Raw genomic sequence first — 14625 nt, forward strand, 5'->3', positions numbered from 1 at the left:
AACGGGAATGGGACATTTCGTTCGTACGAATGATGTTCGAACACACGTTTCGTTTGAAACTAAAATGGCATACATTCTAGCGTTTCGCATATGGTTAATCACATGAATTGGACTGATTACATCAAGGCTTAGCATTTATTTTAAGAAGTTTACTGATATTTGAATATTTTGTGGCAAACGAGTCGCGTTCGAATTCATTCGAGTGAAAACAAGAATGGCTTTTTCGTATTCGTTCGTAAGTACCCGTTCGTCGTATTGCGGATACGGACGTAAACAAGAATGAGGGTGATTACCTTTCGCTGCATGGCTTGTGCTACGATCTTTCCACATAAACGAATATTATACACTAACAGCACTCGATATTGTCAAACTCTCAAGGATATGGTTTGGATTATTCATGGAATAGTTTATTACGCTGAACAAATAGTACTTTTACATGCGGGTGATACTTCCAGAGCCGGGTATTTCACATTCAATATTTGGTATATAAATTAATACATTTACCCATTATGCCACTGGCGCGTCCCTCGACAAACCACTTCACAAAATTCAATGCACTATGCAAATCTGTCAAAAAAGTGCATTCAACTGAAACTGTCATCAGTGCTGTAATCGAACGAGCGAGCGTATTAAAAAAAAGTGAAAAGAAGAAATTATTGCGAGAGCGAAGAAAAAAAACTCGTCAGTTTTGGTTGTGTGTTTCCATTTTTATATTCTGCGTAATTTTCTGGATTTTGGTGTCTAATTCAGAACCTACGGGGTGGAAAACAACATTGTGGAGCTTTGCAAATAAGCAGCGTTGAAGTTTTCAGCGTTATCAAAGTGTTTGCTGCGGTGGCACAGACCGATCGGAGTTCAGCAGTTTCTAGACTGCTTTTTGTGGTCAGAAGAGTTTCATCCTGCCACCACCAGTTCCTATTAATAATAAATAACGGTCGGTTCAATACTGCTGAAAGGTGAAGAGTGCAGAATAGACTCCTACTTTGTTTAGGAATCCTTCAGGAATCCGTTCCAACTTGTCACGCAAACATGGCGGATCAAACAAATCTGAACTCCACTCAGGGTAAATTGAATATTTTAAGCAAATCAGTAGCTTGATATTTTAATTTTGTTTATTTTTTCAGATCAAGTTCGTGGCAAATTTCTGCCACTAGATATGAACAATGCGAACTGTGACCGGAAAAGACCGATAAAAAAGCTCATCTTTCAGCCGAGTCCAGTCGGGAGTTTTCCTTCGCGGACGCCTCCGCTTCCAGACAAAACAAGAGATCGGATAAAGATGCAAGCGACGGGAAAACTTCAGATTGCTGCCAATCAGATCTATGACTTCACAGCGGACGATCTAATAGACGAGGGAGAGATCGGTCGAGGAGCTTTCGGTGCCGTGAATCGTATGAAATTCATCCAAACGGACACGGTGATGGCCGTCAAACGGATCCGGTCAACGGTCGACGAAAAGGAACAGAAACAACTGCTGATGGATCTGGAGGTGGTCATGAAATCCAACGACTGCAACACAATCGTAACCTTCTACGGTGCGCTGTTCAAGGAGGGCGACTGTTGGATATGCATGGAATTGATGGACACTTCGTTGGATAAGTTCTATAAGTTTATCTGTGATTGTCAGCACGACCGGATCCCGGAGTCGATACTGGGTCAAATTACGTTGGCAACGGTGCGAGCTTTGAACTATTTGAAGGAGGAATTGAAAATCATCCATCGGGATGTTAAACCCAGCAACATCCTGCTGAAACAGAACGGAGACATTAAGCTGTGCGATTTTGGCATCTCCGGACAGCTGGTGGATTCGATTGCGCGGACCAAAGACGCTGGCTGTCGACCGTATATGGCGGTGGGTTTTGGATAGCTTCCCCCGCTGGATGGGATTGTTTGAACTGTGGAATAATTGCTTTTTTGTTGTTGTTGTTTCTTTTAGCCCGAACGAATCGATCCACAGCGCGCTAAGGGGTACGATGTACGGAGCGATGTTTGGTCTTTGGGAATTACTCTGATGGAAGTGGCCACCGGAAAATTTCCCTATCCCAAGTGGGGTTCCGTGTTCGAACAGCTATCACAGGTAGGTTGCAATCAAAAATCTTCTTGTTCTTGAGCTACCAGCTTCTTTTGCTGATTACTCGGCCTACAAGAAATGGATTTCGATAAGTTCAGAGTCAATATCTTTGTTTTGATGATGTGAAAATGTCATCTTATCTTTTGAGCTATTGACAGAGATAACAAATCTCACTTTAGCAAATAGTTTTGATAAAAAAGATGAATGGAGCATTGTTCTTTGCATTGCAGGTTGTCGAAGGAGATCCCCCGCGATTGTTACCATCCTACAACGGTATGGAGTTTTCGTTGGATTTTGTAAACTTTGTAAATACTTGGTAGGTCGTACTTGCTGTCTGTAGGTAGTGAAATGACTTTTAATTCCTATTGTTTTCATCAGCTTAATCAAGGACGAGAAGGACCGACCGAAGTACAGCAGACTGCTGCAGCACGCCTTCATCCAGCGAGCAGAGCGAAGCCACACCGACGTGGCGGCGTACGTGAGCGAGGTGCTCGAGTCTATGGCCAACAATGGCATTACACCTTTCACTACGAACCTGCCGGCAGAGCGTTGGAATGAAAGTTTCAACTAGGACCCGTGCGCCTTTCTGAGGCTCAATCATTTATTCTCCTTCCTCTTCTACTTCTTTCCTAGTTCGGTGTGAGATTGGTTCTTGAACCTGCAGCGCCACCGTGTAAGTTGTGTCGAGATGAAGACCACGCTTGCACTTGTGATTTTTATGGACGCGTTCGTGTGTATTCGTCAATGTGATAGTGAGATTTGTTCGGATGGGGGTTGTGGTGACTGAGAGGGGATTTTTCGGTTCGTTTGGAATATCGTTTCCAAGCCCTGGGTTCTCTAACAATAGCAGGTTGTTGAAATGGGGTGTGACGAGGACAATAAATTGCCTCCCAAGATTTTTTGTTGTTGTATAATTTTACTTTGAAGAAAAAAAAATAATGTGGTTGGGTAATCCTGTATCGGCAGGTGTTTGTGCGTGATTGCTAGTATGAGTGACTCCGCGAAAAATCGTGATTGAAAAGCAGAGATTCAATAATTTTTAAACAATATAAATAAAAATATTTAATTATGTGAAACAAAAAAAAAATACAAAGTGAAAACAGAGTTAGACGATAAATAGCAGAGGAAGCAAACAAAAAAAACTAGTTGTTGTTAGTTGTTGAATAAATCAATTGATTTTGAACGCTAAAATAGTCGCTTTTTAGGGAAAAAGTGTATCAAACAAAATGTGAAGCCACGCTAACAGTTGAACTAATCAGTGAAAAGCAAAACTTTTCTAATAACTTAAGATACTAGATTACCTGCTTGAAGTAAACTTCATAAGCTATAGTCATAAAAACTACGCCAGGGTATAGAATTACCACTTTCCATGAAGGCAGAAGATTTCACTGCATAACCCATTCTGGGGAAGGCATTTTCTTTTGTGAAAAAAAAACACCTTTTAAACAAGAAACGGTCTATTTGTTAGTAATCGCCTTAATTTCTTGCTTTAGCTACCACGTGAGCGAGCTGCTCGATGCATTTATCACGATTTCTCCTTGCTCTGGAAAAGCTCTGATTTAAATTAAAGCTTAAATGCATAGAATGTTGCTGTTTCCCGTACCATTTACTGTGCAAACAAAACTTTTTGGGCCTTCAAATCTTGTTTCTAGAACACTTCCTTCTAGAAGGCTACCTTTCTGAAGAGCTTATCACCGACACTGTAGAAAATGAAAAAAAATACCAAAACAACACGCAACTACACTAACACATACGACTATAATAGATTACTGACACTATTAGAACCAAGAGGTTAAACAAAGTAACTAAATAATTAAAAAAGAAGTTTTAATCTTAATGAGAAATGAAGGGAAAGGTATTATTCTAAATGTAGGAAGCAACAGCAGAGAAAAGCATCCGAAACACCACGAGGGAAAGCGAAGAACGTCACACAACTAACTAAAAATAATGCAAACCAACAGGAACGACTATTAGTAGAGCGAAATTTGTTATAGACACTCACTCCTACACTCACACAAATAGTCCTTCAGTGATTCACTTACACAGAAAAAGAAGCGTTCAGTAAACAACAAAAAATAAACAGAATAAAATAGAAAACAAAGAAGTTTAACCATAAACCATCCTGTGAGTTACGGAGCTGCAGACAATTAAGAATAAACCACAATGCAATATTAGAGAATTTCTGAGAAAAAGCTATAGTTCGGTATGCAAATTCAGATATCACCTTCCAAGAGTTTGAATGTCAATGGTTTCTAAAGGCTTACTAAAGAACCCTCGACATTAGCACAGCCTTGTGACAGATTGAATAATGTTGTCACTGTCCCAGGGTTAGTGCACACCTAGTAGTTTAGTTGCATGTTAAATGTAGTTCTCTCTTAGGTTGCATTGAAGAATGTTTGTTACTTTCTCAGACAATCGTTACTTTTACTTTTCTATGATAATTTCAACAATATTGGTAAGTTGTATTAAAATCAAGAAAAAAGGCCATAGAAGTCATCATATTTAGTAAGTGTAAGTTCAATAAAGACTGTCGTAGAAAGTATGGACGCAACCAAAAACCGCTGCCATTTCGCAATTGTTCAGAATTTGTTAATTTTTATGGCTTTCAGCAGAACAACGTTGAAAAATTGGTGCACAGAACGCGGACTGTCACTGAGAAAGATATCAAAAATGGAAGGAGTAAGTGAAAAAGCCATGCAAAATGCAATCAGTAAGTTCGGTGAGGATAAACCGAAAACGGGTCGAAAAAAGGTCCTGCTAACCCTCAGTTGTATAAACGTATACTGAAGGCGTTCGAGCAAAAGAAGAAGGTTTCAGTTCGGGATGTGGCCAAAAGCGTGGGTACTTCGAAGTCAAATGTTCTTCGTGCTAAAGAACGTTTGAATCTTTGAACCTATAAGAAACAGAAACAACCAAAACGTAGTCCGAAACAAGAAGCATCGATCAGGCCGAGGGTTCGAAAGCTGTACAATACGATTCTTGCTGGAAATTTGAACTGCATAATCATGGACGACGAAACCTACGTGAAACTCGATTACAAATCCTTGCCGGGACCACAATATTATGCGGTGCGAGAAGGGCAAGTGTTCGATTGAAGTCGAAAAATTTGGTAAGAAAGCTATGGTCTGGCAAATAATTTGTAGCTGCGGTAAGATTTCGAAGCCCTTCATCACCACTGCTTCAATGAACAGCAAAATATACACCAAGGAATGTTTACAAAAACGACTTCTACCCATGATTCGAAGCCACAAGGATCCTGTTGTCTTCTGGCCAGATCTTGATTCTTGCCACTACTCGAAATCAGCGGTAAAATCACTTTCGTCCCAGAAGATTCACCAAATTGCCCACAACTTCGATTAATTGAGGAATTTTTGGCATTAACGAAAGCACATCTTAGGAAACATGTTTCGGCAGCCGAAACCATTTAACAGTTTGAAAAAGATTGGAAAAAAGTGTCAAAACTTGTCGCCAAGAAGTCTGTACGGAATTTAATTAGGAACGTTCGCAAGAAGGTGCGTTAGCTACTCTACAATGGCTAAGTAGCAAATGTTAGGAATAATATTCTGTTGTTGTAGTCTAATATTATCAGTATATCGAATAAAGTTTGAGTATCTAACACTTGTGAATTATTTACAGCGAAATCAAAGTGTGTCCATACTTTCTGGGACAGTCTTTAGTTCAGCAACGCATTTGCACATGGTGAAATGATAAATACTCAACTCCTTGCTTACACCGGTGTTCTGTTGGCCAACATGGACTGGTTCGTATGATGAGGAATTGAAAATGCATAAACCTAGCCAGGTTTAGAATTTGCGCTATTCAGCTGCCCGATCGGTAACCCAGAAAAAAACTTATAAAGGCTTACTAAAGGTGTTCTCCTAGTGTTGGGAATCGAAAACCGTTGGCAATAGTGTGTTTACACTTTCATAAAGAACAGCTGGTGCCAGTTTGATCGAAGTAGTCAATCGCATTCACAAATAACGTCAAATGGAACTCGAAAAAAAAACAAGTGAGTAATGTCACAGACATAACTAGACGACGCGAATACGAATAAAAAATGATAATCATTCGTATTAGTTGATTGTGTGAATTTCTCAACTTTTACTGCTTCGCTTCCAGAATTGTAACCGTGCAATAATACAAAAGATGGACTTATTGGCGACAAATATTTTCTGCCACACAATTGAACGTAACGTTGAACAAATGTGAGTAAAAAAATAGCAACATACAGAATTTTGATGTCGATTATTTCATTTCGGATTGGCATATTTCAGGGAATGAAACTTTCAAAGTTCTGTACAAGATTAATTTCTGGCATTCAGAAGGGCCAAACTGTGGAGTTTTGTACGATATTAAACACTGTTCGGAGCATTTTTCTCGAACGCGAAACGGTCAAATGCTGGCTTCATTCGCACTCGCAAATTTTGCAATTATCTTCGATTTGCAAAGAAGCAATCTTTATAGTTATTTGTGCAACATTTGGAGGCTGATTTTGCATAATGTTCACCATCGTTGTCCACTTTTCGTTGTTTGTTGTTCCAATGCTGGAACTGGAACTGTGCTCTCGACCTGAACCCACCGGAGTGATGCACAATGCTTTATTTCCTGCTCGATCAACTGTAAGCTGCAACTGCAAATATATAAAGTATTAACGTATTCTACCTACCCAGGTACGAGAAAAGCGTCATTAGCTCTCTTTTTTGATACTCGTGGATACCCGGGTTGGCGGTTCAATTCACTTTGACTTTTGTGGAATTTGACCAAACATTTCAGAAAACTTAAATTTTGAATTATTTGTAATTATGTCATACAACTTCAAATGTTATTATAAATTGATGGTCATATCTCCGATAGCATGTAGAAAAACTTATGTTGATACGTTAGGTACAAGAAGAGATACTCACGATCAATACCTTATCACTCTCTCAGAGGATAAATTTGGAAAAGGTGCCCCATAGTAAAGTAAGCCGCATTCACGACAAAAGGGCCGTCCAAACATCAGTAAAATCCAGCAATGTTATAGTTACTTTTTTGTAGATTTACATAGTTGCACATTTTCTTATTATACTGAGAAAAATTGCAACTTTCATATTATTTTTGAAGGAAACAACTAACAGTTCCAACAAACTGAACGAGTATTTCGTCCAGTATGCAGCTCTACGTTCAACAAAATTTAATCGTTTTCTCAGTACTCAATTCTTCTTGTACGACCGCGTTTTGACGAAACACAGTGGCCGCACTTTGATCGAGTATAACTGATCGTTATGTTTGAATCCCATGAATTGAAATTTAAATCGCTACCGCATCCAGCATATTCGCCAGATTTAGCCCACTGCGATGATTTTCCGATTATTTTTTTCTTAATAATAAAAAAAGGTTGCTGAAGAGTTTCGCATCGAATGATGGGGTCATCGCTGAGACTAAAGCCTTTTTTAGCGGCTAAGAAGGAATCGAGGTGTTAAAATGATATGACGCCGTTGAAATAATTGTATTGTTTGTCAAGAAATGTTACTTGGATTTATTTCTATTATTCAAAAAATACTTCTTTTCTTACAATACGCAATAAACTGAGAGACAGCGAAACCTCTAACGCTTTTTCCATGTATATTTCCGGCGAGCGCCTGCTTGACCTGGTTTTTTACGTTCTCTTCGTCTATAGTCACGTTGCAATAGACCGGCTATTCTCATTCGATCAACAGTTTCGGTGTCGACAAAACTTCTCAAAGCCATTGAAATACCCCAGCGAATTGCACCAGACTGGCTGGAAAAGCCACCACCGGCAACATTCGCTATCACGTCTACCTTTTCAACCATGTCGGCGAAAATCAAAGGAAATAAAACCTGTTCTCTGGCCTGGACATCTTTGAAATAGGTAATATCATGTCCATTAATGGTTATCGTTCCTTTTCCGGGTGCTAATAAAGTTACATCTCCCCGGGCAGTCTTTCGCAAACACTCATACACTGTAATATAGCTTCTGCCGTTTTCGTCTATCAGCGGTTTTGGTATTTGGTCCGAATGAGTTTTCGCCAATAGAGGCCTGCAATATTTGTCAAGGAACGATTTCTTTTTATAAGCATAAGGATGACTGTTAAGGCGAGATATTGCTTTGATGAAATTGTCGTATTCGGTATCGCAGAGATTTTCAAGAAGGATTTTCTCTAAAGCATCCTTTGACAGCCAATCGTAACCAGCAGAATCGATTTTCTGTGTTGGATCAGGAGAGGCTTGCTTCAAACGCATTTGATCCTCTACATCATTTAATTCATTAATGTTACTGACTATCTGGAAGAGTAGTTTGCAATAATTTGGTCTCCCAGTGTAAAACATACTATGGAATGGTCGTCCTGATTGATTGAACTCAGCTGCTTTTCGCTGGGGAATCACTAGTTCCGGAGGCTTCATCATGGGTTTAGCTTTGGCGTCATACAATCCCGACGGAAACAGATACTGTATTGATCTATCTATGTCAGCCTGACTAAACGTTTCAGGATCAGCTCCCATCATGTTGGCGAGATGACGTTTTCCTAATTTAAATGCCACATTTTGTGTACTCATGAATTCATCATGTTCCTTTGCACGATCTAAATACGCCTTCATTGCTTTGCTTATTTTGTCGTTATTCTCCGCCACTGCTTCTGAATACGCTCGAATCGGCAAACCATTTGTATAACTTTGAGAACTCAGTTTTATTTTAGTATATAACTCTGCCGCAAATCTTATAGAATTAGATTTCATCGGTATTTGCGCTAAGCCGAACATACTTTCGGTGAATTTTTTATATAACTATGAACACCTAAGCAGAGATGCCAGGTAAAAATTTCAAATATCTGCAGACAGGGTCTGTAAATCTGAAAAAAAATCTGCAGTCAGCAAGTATGTCTTGCTGGCAGCTATTTCTCTATAAAGTATGACACGCAAAACTGACTTGGCGAGCAAAAAAAAAAAAAAGGTCGCGGAAATTTCAAAAGTCTGTAAAAGTCTGCGAGAATTTCAAAAGTCTGCACAACAAAAAATGTCTGCAGCACTATACTCCAAATCTGCAGATTTACAGACAAATCTGCAGACCTGGCATCTCTGCACCTAAGACAGGATGAAATTGACAAGAGGATTCTTTCATTTGTTTTTTTTACACGCTCATTGAAAAGAACTCATGACTAGAGTTGCGTTTACTCAAATTCATAAACTGGAACGGAATGCCAAAATTTTACACTGATAAAAATCAAATGCCTAATCATGAGAATTAAATATAATTCTCAACTGATTTTTCAAATGGCTGTATGAGCAAGTGATAGTTTCTTTGTTTACTTTCTATGAATTCTATGACGAGGTTTTCTTGGATTTTACAAATCTTTTTGAAAGTCAAAGATTTCGGGTATCATTTTATACAAAGAGTTGAGTGATAAGCGGCCCTTACACGATCATTAAAAGTGTCATTACTAAAAAGGAATGGCACTTTTAATGATCGTGTAAGGTCTACGAGTTCAGTAATGATGGAATTGTGGATTTTCCATCATTACCAACATTATTTCTTCTTCTTATTTTTTTGTGGAAGTGATGAATATCTTTAGAACTATACGCGAAAAAATGACAAAGTGTAGATTTAAATTGTTAATATTTCATTAACCTTAACGTTTCAATGGCAAATCAAATTTATTTTCAGCTAAACGAAAATAAAAATATTGCTATTGCTGGAGTAGTTACAAATACTCATCATTAATAATGAACGTGTAATGCTAAAAAGTAATGATGTGCAGTAATGCAGTAATGACGAGCGTTTGAGCAGAAGTGTCATTACTTAGTAATGACACTTTTAATGATCGTGTAAGGGCCACTATAAACTTGGTGATTAATAGAAGACCGATTTCCACATACTTAAGATTAAATTAAAGGTCACGTGATCCCAACAGAAACTCTTGAACATCATCCAGATCCGACTTCCGGTTCCAGATTTATAGGGTGAAGAGTATTAAAAATGTTATTCCATCACTTAAAGCAGTGAAGCAAAACACGTAAAAAATCAAAGATCTCAAAAGTATTCCTTTCGATAGTCATTTTCAGCAAGAATTTTTTCCAGAAGCACAGGAAATAGTGGAACTGTTTCATTTTGTTGGTTGTACAAGTTGATGCACAACCTTTTTTGTTTTCTTTCTAGAAGCAACATAAATTGTACCACAAAGGATAGTAAATATGAATGGATATGAATGATATGAGAAAGGCATCATTACACCATTAGGTGGGTTAAAACAGATTTTTCTCCACTTCGGTGTTGCTTCTTAGAGTCGAAACAAAGACATTGCATTCGATTGTATCACAATTCGTTGATTGAAAGTCGAATAATCCGCAAAATAACATGGCAACTGTTGATAGTCTTTTTCATTTAATTTTTATCCATGTTATTTTTTCTGTCTCTGGCTCAAAAATTTATCTGGATTTGACTGTGACTAACTATGTATGAGAAAGTTTTTGACCGGACTTCATTTTGAGCAAAAAAAAAAAAAAGAAAATAAGGTCTTCCATCTGTCGCTTAGGCCAAAACCGTAAAGACCCAACTAACCAAAAGTTCAGATAAAAGGGACTGATTTGGCTTAAGCAGCTCTCAAAGTTAATCAATAGCATTCTAAGCAGCCCATTTTTTAAGTAATTATCCACACTTGAAAGTTCGCGCGACGCAGCGGAACGAACCTCTAAGCTGCTTCTAGAATACATTGTTCAGCTTCTATGCAGTGAAAAAGTTCACGCGGAACTTGTTCTGTACTTTCAAGTTGCTAAAAGTACCACGTGCACTCTTAAGCAGGGAGAAAATTCACGCGGAAATTGTTCTGTACTTCGAACTGTAAAAAATTGCCATGTGTTTTCTTAAGCAGCTAGAAAGTTCACGCGGAACTTGATCTGTACTTTCAAGTTCTCAAAAGTTCCGCGTGTACTTTTAAGCAGCAAGAAAGTTGACTTTTTAAGTAATTGTGGAATTTCTGGTTGCTTGGGGATCTAGTGAAATCTGACAAAATTTGGTCAAAACTGTAAAATCTGGAAAAAGAACTGGGTAGTATCTAGAATTTTCTACTATACTAATTGAACAAAGCACACTGTGCTAGGCGTTTCGTACCGGTTTTGCATCATTTTGTACGACAGTTTGTGTGAAAAGTGAGCGACATGTTTTTTTCTTCATTTTTAGTGCATATCCTTATGTAATTCCGGAACCGGAAGTCGGATCGTGATAAAATTCAATAGCGATCTATGGAACTATAAGACCTTTCATTTGAATCTGAGTTTGTGGAAATCGGTTCATTCATCTATAAGAAAACCGATTTGTCAAATACACTTAGACATTTGTCAAATACATAAATACACACAAATGTACACACACAGAAATTTTGTGATCTCGACGAACTGAGTCGAATGGTATATGACTCCGTTCAAAAGTTGGTTTTCACAGTGATTGCAAAGTTCGAATAAAAAGGGACTGATTTGGCTTAAGCAGCTTTCGAAATTCATCAATAGCACTCTAAGCAGCACATTTTTTAAATGATTATCCAAACTTGAATGTTTGCGCGACGCAACCAAATGAATATCTAATCTGTTTCTAGAATACATTGTTTAGCTTCTATGCAGCGAAAAACTTCACACGGAACTTGTTCTGTACTTCGAACTGTCAAAAATTAACACGTGTTTTCCTAAGCAGCGAGAAAGTTCATGTGGCACTGGTTCTGTACTTTCAAGTTCTCAAAAGTTCCGCTTTTGTGCGATTGTGGAACTTCTGGTTGCTTGGGTAGCCTTTCTATATGAGAAACCCAAAAAAAGTACGGCAGTGTATACAAGTTTTAAAGTTGGCAGTAGAACTGTTCGAATACATAAAATTGAAACGGCTTACCGTCTCGCTGTTTGACTGAAAACTCAGAGGACCGTTTTTTGCTCACTCAATCGTTTTCCCTTACGATGGGAAGCGGCAAATCATATCAGGTGTACAACTTTGCTTCCGCCGTTTTTTTTCCAAAGTTAAAAACTTCATTGCGAAAAAGTGCTTACAGATGTATTATTCAAAGTATTGTCCGTCGCTAGCGACAACTTTCTTCCATCTTTCCGGCATTTTTCGAATCCCGGCTCGAAAAAAGGAGTCCTCTTTTGACGCTATCCATGAAGCAATCCATTTTTCCTACTCTTCGAAGGATTGAAAATGTTGATCTGCCAGGCCGTGTGCCATCGAACGGAATAGGTGGAAGTCAGAAAGGGCGACATCTGGAGAATACGGTGGGTGGGGCAAGACTTCCCATTTCATCGTTTCCAGGTACTTTTTGACCACTTTTGCGACGTGAGGCCGAGCATTGTCGTATTGGAGGATGACTTTGGCATGTCGCTCTTGATATTGTGGCCGCTTTTCTTTTAGCGCACGACTAAGGCGCATCAGTTACGTTCGGTAGGGATCTCTTGTGATGGTTTCACCCGGTTTTAAGAGCTCGTAGTAAATCACATCGAGCTGATCCAACCAAATACAAATCATAACCTTGGCGCCGTGAATATTCGGTTTTGCCTTCGACAAAGTAACATGCCCGCGCTTTCTCCATGATGTTTTGCGTTTAGGATTATCATTTCGAACCCACTTTTCATCACCGGTTACGATTCGATGTAAAAACCCCTTACGATTTTGTCTTTGAAGCAGTTGCTCACATACAAATAGACGGCGCTCGATTTCCCTCGGTTTCAACTCGCACGGCACCCAGTTTCCTTCTTTCTGAATCATGCCCAGGACCTTGAGACGTTTTGAAATGGCTTGCTGACTCACTCCCAACGATTCGGCAAGCTCTTCTTGGGTTTGGCACGAATCTTCATCAAGCAATGCTTTTAGTTGTTCATCTTTGAAGGTGTTTTCTCTTCCACCACCATGTTTGTCTTCGACATCAAAATCACCATTTTTAAAATGTTGAAACCACTCCCGACACGTTCTTTTACTCAGAGCAGCATCACCGTAAGTTTCTGAGAGCATTCGATGCGCTTCGGCTGCATTTTTTCGAATTGTAACAGAAAAGTAAAACTTCCCGCAAATGGCGAGAATTGGGACATTTTCGAGCGTGAATAATATGAAAACGAGAACAACTGTCACTGAAACGGCGATGACAATTCGTTAGGCACTGTACACACTCACTTTAAAGGCATTATCATCTATGTATTTTGACCAGCCTCAGCCGGTACAGCCACCTATCGGAAAACGGTGGAAGCAAAGTTCTACACCTGATATTTTGCCCCGAGCGCAAATTATCCTAGGTACGCCACAGCTGCTGAAATATTTGTTTCAGTTTTAGTTCTTTTATCAATCTCCCACATAAAACTTAGAGCTGCTGAACATGCTGTTATACAGTTTCAAAAAATATATATTAAAAATTGTAACAAAAAATTGGGGTAATATAATATAATAATAATTGATATAATTTTGTCCTAGTTACTAGCAAATATCAATTGAGGTGAACAGAGTCTTTGTTCTTGGTTCATGTATTCGTTGTGTTTCGTATTTTCACACGAAAACTAAAAGCTTTGCGTTGTGGATCAGAATCGATCAAATGTGGCGCACGGATAATTGCATATTGATAATTAAATATTATTATCGTATCGTATTATCGATCATTCGAGATTTTGTTGGACTTGTTTCACATCAATAGCTCGAACAACCCCATGAGGCTGCTCCTTGCAGTTTTTTTTTTTCTATCACCATCTTCAGCTCCAAAGTAGTTCAATTGTTCAAATGAGCAAAACGAGTCATAATTTGGGGAAAATAATATATTTTCATGTTATGATAATACACCACGATTAAAATTTCTCGGATTATGATCCATTCGGATTGATTTTGCTGAAATTTAAACGTAACGCACTTGACGTTGTTGAGTATAACTTCAGGCGTGTTTCTGCTACGATGGTAATTTTTGCAACATAAATTCAGGCGTTATGTGTGATTTTTGCAACATAAATTCAGTGGAAAGCACGACGAACTTCTTTTAAAATTAAAATATTCTGTTTTTGAAAAACGACGATGCATAAAATAACTTGTTTACTTGCATTCATTGCTTCAGTTTTGATTTTGTGTTTCAGAATTGAAACACTTGAACAAACTGCATGAAAAAACACGTGTGAATCAAACCTCTTAAAATGAAACTCTATGTCGAATTCTTGCAAAAAAAATCGTCTTATTTATAATATTTAGGTGAATCAATACAGCTTGTGTTGTTATATCTATGAAACCAATTAATCAAAGTGGTTGAACAAAATATTTTTCTGATTTTCGTTAGATGGTGTTCCAAATTCACAATAGAAATAAACGCTAGCTATCGGAATATTACAACGGTCACATCAAATGTTTAAAAATACATTCGAACAAAATGTAACATTGATGTTTGTCAAATGAAAAGCGTAGCCGTGCTTAGTCTCTTATGATGTCAATTTTCGGTTCATTATCTTTATTTTTATGTTATGTTTAATTCTCCCGGTGGGTTAAACAACACGATTATTAAATGAACATACTTCAGGATCAAGTAATTTTTTTCAGTAGATCTTGCTTTTCAATGTCT

General features: G+C 38.3%; 2 protein-coding genes across 2 annotated transcripts; one reads left to right on the forward strand and one right to left on the reverse strand.

The window, feature by feature from the left end:
• Positions 1 to 584: 584 nt before the first annotated feature.
• On the forward strand, positions 585 to 4263 carry LOC131430988 (dual specificity mitogen-activated protein kinase kinase 4-like). The gene is made up of 5 exons (XM_058596331.1): positions 585 to 1063; positions 1125 to 1852; positions 1937 to 2077; positions 2302 to 2387; positions 2450 to 4263. Exons 1-5 carry the CDS (start codon positions 1030 to 1032, stop codon positions 2640 to 2642), a joined length of 1182 nt encoding a protein of 393 aa, XP_058452314.1. The 5' UTR covers positions 585 to 1029; the 3' UTR covers positions 2643 to 4263.
• Positions 4264 to 7554: 3291 nt separating this feature from the next.
• On the reverse strand, positions 7555 to 8870 carry LOC131430989 (small ribosomal subunit protein uS9m). The gene has a single exon (XM_058596332.1). The coding sequence runs from the start codon at positions 8831 to 8833 to the stop codon at positions 7658 to 7660; it is 1176 nt and encodes a 391-aa protein (XP_058452315.1). The 5' UTR covers positions 8834 to 8870; the 3' UTR covers positions 7555 to 7657.
• Between the last annotated feature and the right edge of the window lie 5755 nt (positions 8871 to 14625).

This window comes from Malaya genurostris, chromosome 2, assembly GCF_030247185.1.
Source record: "Malaya genurostris strain Urasoe2022 chromosome 2, Malgen_1.1, whole genome shotgun sequence".
Taxonomy (NCBI): domain Eukaryota; kingdom Metazoa; phylum Arthropoda; class Insecta; order Diptera; family Culicidae; genus Malaya; species Malaya genurostris.

Excerpts from the sequence above, each read along its gene's own strand:
- LOC131430989 (XM_058596332.1), bottom strand. The coding sequence starts at position 8,833 with ATGTTCGGCTTAGCGCAAATACCGATGAAATCTAATTCTATAAGATTT.
- LOC131430988 (XM_058596331.1), top strand. The coding sequence starts at position 1,030 with ATGGCGGATCAAACAAATCTGAACTCCACTCAGG. Across the intron at positions 2,078-2,301 it reads TGTTCGAACAGCTATCACAG|GTTGTCGAAGGAGATCCCCC; the intron begins GTAGGTTGCAAT and ends TTTGCATTGCAG. Across the intron at positions 2,388-2,449 it reads GTAAACTTTGTAAATACTTG|CTTAATCAAGGACGAGAAGG; the intron begins GTAGGTCGTACT and ends TGTTTTCATCAG.